Source organism: Seriola lalandi, unplaced genomic scaffold, assembly GCF_002814215.2.
Source record: "Seriola lalandi dorsalis isolate HSWRI2012SDOR001 ecotype SW California unplaced genomic scaffold, Sedor1 jcf7180002054933, whole genome shotgun sequence".
NCBI lineage: Eukaryota > Metazoa > Chordata > Actinopteri > Carangiformes > Carangidae > Seriola > Seriola lalandi.
Genome location: NW_019525485.1, coordinates 2,395,133 through 2,403,904, shown reverse-complemented (window position 1 = coordinate 2,403,904; position 8,772 = coordinate 2,395,133). Strand labels below are relative to the sequence as shown.

The window sequence follows — 8,772 nt, the reverse complement described above, 5'->3', positions numbered from 1 at the left end:
GTATAATCTGCACAGTGATGTGTTTTTGATGCTTTGGCTCTGTATTCAGAATGAACCTACCAACTCCTTTAAACCTCACTGATTAAGGCTACGTCCACATTACTATGTTTTTTAAAACGCATCTCGTCCACACTACGCCGGAGTTTTCTGGAAACACTGCTGGAATGGTTTCACCTAAGTCCTGTTCAGACTTGCACTCCAATTTAATTTGTCGTATTGGTTCATGCAAATAGTAACGTTTAATAACAAGAACACTGTCAACTTCTCCAGCACCAAACAGGAAGCAGCAAACAAAAAGAAAAATAAAAATAAAAAAGAAGGCCAGCATTAAATACATAAGGGAGGAAAGGGTAATTGACACAATTTCAAAATAAAACAAATGTCCAAACACAGTAATTTTAGGGGCAAATCATGACAATTATAGAGTCGTGTTACAAACTTTAAAATAAAATAATAATTCTACTACTACTACTACTAAGAATAATAATAATCATAATAATAATTTAGACTAATAATTTAAAAAAAGCAAAAAAGTCTGGGGGAAAAAAAACCCTGTACATTTCCACCATCAGCATGATGGGAAATAATGGTAATGGTTTAAATGCTTCTGAACTATTCTTAAGAGCCATATAGAAAAGAGTTGATTCAACACATATTGAACTTCAGCTGAGTCTCTTTCAGACAAGCGATGTAATATGTTGGCTTCATGTCTAGCTGAGCTCACTGTCACAGTCACAATGGCAGTCTCACTAAGTGGCACTATAATACTCTCTGAATGTAAAGACTGCAGCACAAGGTGAAACACGCAGAGAGAATAAATGCGTGTCTTCTCACATCACTGCCTTCTACCGTTATTGGAACACATGTATTATCTCAGCCTTCATCTCTTCTGCACAAAGAAAATAAACTCAGTTTAATAAACTATGAAACACGACGAATGAGCTGATTTTCAGCTGTTGAGGAAATTCTTCTCAAATCCGATCAGTCTATTAAAACTATTTCCCCTCACAGTGTGACCAGAGCAGAGAGGTTAAAAAGCTTTCTACAGCCACAGTAATAATCTGACCAGCTCTCTCCCCCCTATATTAATATCCATTCATGTCAACTGCATGAATGAATCAAGCGAATATCCTGCAGAACACTTTACATTAGAGCTGTCACATTTTATTCAAGAGTCGAACTGAGCAGAAAACAGATATTCCTCGCTATCATAACATTTTAACTCACCACTGCTCTCTCTCTCTCTCTCTTGCTCTACCTCTCTCTCTCTCTCTGTGGTTTGTATAGTGTTTGTTAATATACCTCTTGCATAAAGTAAAGCGGCTGCTAAACACTCACGTATCTGCTTTAAACTGGGCGGACTGTATAAATCCTGAAGCCGCCGGATGCTACAACTAAATCAAGAAGTGTATGTCGGTATTACATGACTACACAAGCAGCATCCTCGTTTTTCTATATGTTTAACACCCAAAACACCCGTTTTACTCCGGCCTTTCACTAAACAACTTTTCAAGTGATTTCACTGTCACAGACAAATTTCCAGTGTCAGAATGAAATAATGAGTTTTGTTAGATTTGCATTTGGTCAGTCTTTTTTTCATCTCGATACTCCAATAAAATCTAACATGTTTAATATTTCTGTAAGTTTTTAGCGTTGGCTCATGCAGATAGTGATGTTCAACGATGCTTTCTGCAGCAAGATGAGAATGTGAGTCACTTGGTGTGAGGTGGGATTTACAGTAAATACATGAGGGAGGGTCACTGGACACAATGAAAATCATTTCAAAGTAAAACAGGAAATCATAAATACAAAGGCCAAACACAGTCATTTTAGGGGCAGATCATGACAATTATGGTGTTGAGTTACTAACTTTATACAATATTATTATTATTATCATTATCATTGTATGATGTAGAATTTCAAAAAGCAAAAAAGTCTGGAAGAAAAGAACAGTAAAGACCATGATGAGAAATGATCTCAAAAGAATCTATCCTTGCAAATAGTGACCCTGCAAGATCCCCAGTCCTTACAAGATCTCTGAGACTTATGACACATTGTCTTTAAATGTGAGAGGGTGTCAGACTTTAGTCTTTTACAAGTATCTTCTAAGTCTAGTGTATGCTAGGAATTAGATGTTTCGCTTCTTATCCATCATCCGACGCCGTCACCGAGGAGCGTAATCGGTCCCAAATTCATTCCGCAGCATGACAACAACCGCAAACACACACGCAGAGCCGGCGACATAAAAACTATTTATGGCATTATTTTTTGAAAGCATCCACAGCATTTGTTCTCAAGAGCCTAAAACTTTTACACATTCTCTATGTGACATCAACACAGACAAAAAGTACAACGAAAGAAATCAGTTTCGTAGCTGGAACTGCTCCAAATTTGGCAGAAAATAGATCTTTCACTGCTCAGAGTTGCTGATTGAGAAGAATACATTTTCAGGGGCAGGAGCACAGTGTGGTCGGCTCTATAACTTCCCCCTTCCTGTCCTTCTTTGCGGAGATTTTGTTCTCAGTCCTTTTGCTCATTCATCCACATCTGAAGAGCCAATAATCAACCTTCACGCGGACCATCCACACCCGCCTGCGGTTTTATTTCCACCCACACTGATCAACTGGGAATTCAAGCACAGATTCACCGTGATGGCTTTTCTTTTTCTTTTTTTCTTTTTTTTTTTTTATTCTTCTTTTCTTCTTTTTTTTTTGTGTCCAGTGGCATTTGCAAAAGAGGAGAGCTCTGACATGAAAAAGTTCAGCCTTCTATAATCCGCTTTGCCTTTGTGAAGTGAGTGACTTTGAAACTCGCTATCACAATTACCTCCTCACCACCCCTTCTCCCGCTCCTCCCCCCCCCTCCCCGCACTCACCGGAAATAGAAAGAGAGAAGTCAGTCTCTCTATTAACCATCTGCCTCTCTTCAAATCCTCCCGTTTGTTTGGGGAATTGTAAGTCTCTCTCTCTCTCTCTCTTTCTTTTTTGTTCTTAAATTATCTTTCATTATACTCTAATAGTTTTTCTCATTTGGAGCCTGGTGTGCATTAACGCACATGGAAATTAAAACTTTTTGGTTTGTGACAGTGATTAGCGTCGAGTGGAGGTCAAACATAATAGCTTCTATTTAACAAGAAAATAGATATGATTATACTGCACTTGCTCTCCGCTCAACTTTTGTCCTCAATCTAAACGGTGCTGCTCTGATAGCTCTGCCCTCATTACGCAGCAACAAAAGGGGCCCGGGCCGCCGGTTCACACCGCCGCTCCTCGCTATTTGTCATCCTATATTTAACATCAGAATGGGATTCTGAAGAGAGGAAAAAAAAAAAAAAAAGGCAGACTGAGACATCTCATAGGTGCTACTCATCCCACCTCCTCCTCATGTTTACTTGTAATATTTATAGTGTGCACCAACAAAGACTTGAGGCTTTTTGTTGCCGTCGGATTGAACAAATCAATGAATATTCAGCGTGTACTGTGAGATTAAGCAGGACTATAGATGACTGAGCGTGTGTGTCTGAACTCTGCTGCATTATTGGTTCATCACCATCTGTAAATATTCTAATCTACCTTGGATTACAGCTGCAATATCTACTTCAGACAGATAAAAAAACACACACACACACATACACACACACACACAGAGCATCTCCTAAACCTACACTGCTGTATGAGTGGATTACAGAATGTGTGTCACAGTGAAGGGACGGTGACGATGATTATTTTTCATGATTTTGTAATTCAACATACTGAAAATGCCGAGGCATCATGTTCACCTTCTTGTTGTTTGGGGTGGTGGGGGGGGGGGTAAATCACAAGTGTTAATTTTATGGTGACATTAGTCGGCTGTAAAGCTTTAATCATTCAGCTCAATTAATACACTCTGATAGTAACGATGGAGAGAATGCCACACGCTGCCAAAACTGATTCGTCGTGCGCATAATTTGCTTTGTCTCCACCAAAACTGTAGCTACACATTCCTGCACAGGTTGATTTGTTCCTGAGAGCGAACACGTCCTCCCACTGGAAGCTGAATACACACACGCCAGCTCAGAAGCCTCATGTGCTAATAAAATCCACATTCATCACTCTTCTTTTCATATAGTTGTTCATTACACTGAGATGATGAGAATTGTAAAACTTGAAAATGTCTAATAAGCTTTTGTAACAAAAATAACAAAAGATGAGATGATGATGATTTTACATTGTTTCTTTTCTATATTTTTTTCACTGAGATGATGAGAATTGAAAAACTTGAATCAATATACGTGTGTGTTGTGTGTGTGTATGTATATATATATATATATGTATGTATATATATATATACGTGTGTATGTTTAGTCATTTTTGTCCAAAACAAATATTTAAAGACCTGACAAATCACGTAAAATCATTAGCTCTTTATCTTGACCAGCCACAAGTGTTAAAATACTGCTTACATATTAATGCATCAATGATAAGCCATAGGTACATTTCTCTGATAATACTTATGTACAATTTTGAATACAGAGCGTTTACTTGAATATGTTTGTGTACAAAGAACAAATACCTCCAACCTGTAAAATAACTACAGTAAAAGCTCATGTCCCGCCGTCGCAGGTAATATTTTTCACAACGATTCACTAATGCACATCAATAAATTCTGTATCTGAGTTCTGAAAACTGTAGTTGAACATTTACATTTTGGCACAGGACCCTGCTACAGGGCTGAAAGAAGGGTGTAATAATCGAGGACCTGCTTTAGTTTATAGTGAACTTTAATTGTGCAACTTCCCTGAAAAAAAACTTACAATTAATCAGTTGACCAGAAGCCTGAACCTGATGCTTTTTGGGGGCAGGGGTTTACAGGCTCCACGTGAGTAAAGGAAAAACAGAACTCTGTCTGACTTTTTCTTGTACAGCCACGAAAATGCATCAAAAAAAAAACAAAAAAAAGAGGAAGAAAAAAAAAAAGCACATGAGACCTTCCTTTTCACCATTTTTCTGTTTATTGTTGGCATATTGGTGTGTTTGTGTTTGTAATGTGTGAGAAAGAAATGTGTGTATACTGGATTCCAACTGCATTGTGTACAACACCTTCTGCATTTGGCCGTGTTTTTGTTCTGTTTCTTTATAAACGGACCCTTAACGTTTTGGTTACAATGACACTAAATTACCACTGATTTCAATCTAAAATTATTACCTTCTTTTTATTTATAGACATGATCTTTATCGATATCCAAAAAAGTGGAAAAAGAAAACGAAATAATGTCAAACAATGAGAACTTGAGTTGTACATCTGCTAAGGCTGTTGTGTCTCTCTCCGTGTCTCCCTCTGGGAAAACAAGAAGCCTTCGTCAGGGGAACTTAAACAAGAGTCGAACCTCTGAATCAGAAATGTGGAACCTAGCAAATGGATAGCACGCCTTCAGAACAAGTAGATATAGATGGATTTATATATAGAGTTTTATATTCACCTTGAAACTTTTTAAAAGAGTACAGTAAACACTTCTCACACATGATAGAAACTACTTGACGCCTCCGATTCAGAAAAGTGCAGGCCAAACACTGTCCAAGCCCACGATATGGTGAACAAACCGAATCCAAAGCAAGAAAAATAGAAGGAACAAAACATGAAAATTAAAAAAAAAAAAAAACAAACAACATAAATAAAAAAAAAAAATCCTGCCCACAATCTTTTCTTACAAAGTTTGAAGTAGATCAGACCACATAAACAGAATAGAAAAATCTAAAACTGTGGTATTGCATTTTGAAATGCACAAAGATTCTCCTGTACAATTTGGCGTCTCTGCGAGTACAAATGCCTAAAGGGCTCAGTGGCGATTTCTCCGGGTGGCTCTCGTTTTTTTCAGTTTGTCTTACACAGTATACATGTCCAGTCCTCGTGTGGGGTTCATTTTCCTCCGAGATGTATACGTCAGTGCTGTAAACAGGCACACACAGATTGGGGGAAAAAGGACGGCGAGTATCAGTGACCAGTTTTTATCTCTCCGTCGTCACTGCTCTTCGTCATCCTCCTCTGTTTAGGTTCTCAGTCCTGCTGAGACAATGGTGTCCTCCCAGTAAGGCTATCTGTCTACCTGCCCGCACCCATCCGTCCCACCCCCCTCTCCTCCGTGTCCCCACCGTCTCCTAATCCCGAGAGAGAGAGGGGTGCCTCCAAAAGCCCGGCAGTGATCCAAGGAATTCCAGAGAGGAGGGAGGTCTTCCTTGAAAGGAGGGGTGGGGGGGTGTGTGGGGGGGGACTGTCTCTCATTTCGTGTGTAGTCATGACTGTTTTTATTTTTTTTTATTTTTCACTGGGTGAGGAGGGATGAGGGGGAGAAGGGCAAAAATGGATTGAAAACTTAACGCTTCTTTGTTGTTTTTTTTCTTCCTTTTTTTTTTTTTCAATAGCCTTGGTCGTCGGCGAGGAGGCGGGGGGGAGTGATTGTGCAAAGTCACGCGGTTTCCGATATGTCCACGCGAAAGGAGCTAGCAAACCCTTTTCCTCGCTGCAAGAAGTAGAGAGAAACACAACATGATTAGCTGCGTCAGTGTGTGTCTGTGTAATTGTTAGATTGGGGGGGGGGGGGGGGGGGGGGGGTAGTCAATTCTGTCTGAGAGGGATGACAGAAAACAAAAGCAGAAAGAAGCCCAGCTCTTAAATGGCCTCATTCACACAGCATTAGTGGGTCCACACACACACACATGCACAACGAGGGGTAGGAAGTCTCACATCTTCTCATCTGTGGCTGCGTCAATTCACTCCTGTGAAATGACTCATGGATAATGTGTGTGTGAATATGTATGGTGGTGGTGGGGGGGGTGTTGTTATGAGAATAGTGGCATTGGACGGTGGGTGAGCCGGTGAATATTGCATGGCCAGTTTATTTAGGACAACAACAAAAGAGGGAGGCTGAGGCTGGAGTAGTAACCTCTCATTCATGCCCCCCCTCTTCTCGTCTCTGTCCCCCTGCCTGAGTGCTGTCTGAGTTTGTTGTCTGTAATCACTCAGCTCTGGTTATCACATCCCCCCCCCCACCTCCACCCCTGCACCGCACCCTCAACCCGACCCCAGGCCAGGCCCAGGCCCAGGCCTACAAAGTCCCAGGACAAAAGAGTCTCTGTGTATCACTGACTGACTTGATCAGATTAAGGAGCTTCAGCAGTCTTGGTATCATCATTCTATCCCTTCCTCCACTCCAGCCCCCCCTCCCTCCTCTGACTGTTGTTCCCTCTTTGCCATTATCCGCCCCCCCCCCCACTGCCACCCCCGCACTCATTAGCATAAGGCCCACAGTAATCTACTTTGAGAGAGGAATGGAGTGGCGGTGTTCCTGGGAAACGCAGCAATATTGGGAGCCCTTCACTTCGAGTGCTGCATCATAAGCGCATAATAAGCACATCCATGGTAACTATTAGAACCGGAGCAGCGCACAACAAATACACAGCGTCCTTCAAAGTGAAGGCTGAAACGTGTAAAAGTTGCGGTAATTGTAATTGTTGATTGATTGTTGTTCGGTCGCAGGAAAAGTTCATCAGGTTTAAATTCCGCATATTTTTTACATTATTTCTGTGACTGGATTTTCAAATAGAGACATTACAGCCTGAATGGTTTCTCTCTTTCTCTCTTTTCAAGCCTTTTAGCCTCATAAATATTTTATATTCCATCAGATAGTGTTACATGCCTTTCATCAAGCAACCACAGCCTTAATGATTTCATTAGTTCACTTTACATGTTCTATTATTTTTACAATCCATTTGATGATGTTGACATATTTCAGAGTTTTAGTCAGTAGTAGTAAATTAATGCTAAAACCTCCTCAACATAATAAATGGAATTTTCCCTTAACCTGCCTCAGTTAACCTCCAGTATCATTGTCTGATATCACATGGTCCGTTTGTCAAAAACACCATCACAACAGCCACCTGCCTGCATTTCTACAATTATATCATGAGCGCATTTCACGTCTATTAGTTTTGGTGATGGTGGTGATGCTATAATATTTATTGTGATGTAAGGTAATAACAAGAATATAAGGCTTTAATTTCAGTTTCTTTACAGTTTAAATTGCTGATTCTTTATTTTTTATATCCTTGTGTTAAACTGCCGAATTACTTTTGTAATCACCATAATCAACAGGCCATGACGTTATAATCTGTTATCCTTCCTTTTTCAACCTCTTACACTTCTAAAGCAATATTACTGTATTCTGTATGACAATTTCATTCATTTATTTAACATGTTCCACTCATCATATTCATTTAGACGATATTGACATGAACCTTATTAAGCGGCATCAAATTAAATCCCCACAACTGTTAAGCTTGATTGGTGTTTTTATTTCTCCCTTGCTTTTAATTGCTTGTTAAATATATTATTACTGTAATTCTTCGTCTTAATGAATACAGTCTCATCAAAACCTGCTTCAGCTGTATGGGCTGAAGTTAGGGTCAGGAAGATATTGAGCTTGTAAAATGATGTTTACAAATATTTATATAGTTGTAACCTTTGTAAATCTGTAAATCAATCTGCTTTCATGCTTTGTGCAGGTGAAGAAAATATTGTATTTGTAAAAAAAAATATTGTGCATAGTAGAAAAGATGTGTATTTGTAAATAAGAAAAGAGAGTGATTTTGGTCAAAAGAAGTGTTTTGTGAACATCTGTGAACAGATACAGAGTAGAAAACTTTTTGTGAAACTTGGTGCTCAAAGATCCCACACTGTGTGTGACAGTGAAGAGACAAGTAGGAATTTTGACCCTGTTTTTACACCTCAATCTGATTG

The 8,772-nt window shown here is 39.5% G+C and overlaps 1 protein-coding gene across 4 annotated transcripts in view; it reads right to left on the bottom strand.

Moving 5' to 3' along the window:
- Positions 1-4,387: 4,387 nt before the first annotated feature.
- The window catches only part of pcdh10b (protocadherin 10b), a 20,695-nt gene continuing 16,310 nt past the window's right edge, over positions 4,388-8,772 (bottom strand). For all 4 annotated transcript variants that reach the window (XM_087170185.1, XM_023393320.2, XM_023393322.2 and 1 more), the window contains one exon: positions 4,388-6,496. In XM_087170185.1, the coding sequence (XP_087026311.1) occupies positions 6,477-6,496 (20 nt within the window). In that variant the 3' untranslated portion in view covers positions 4,388-6,476. The remainder of the gene's footprint in view (positions 6,497-8,772) is intronic.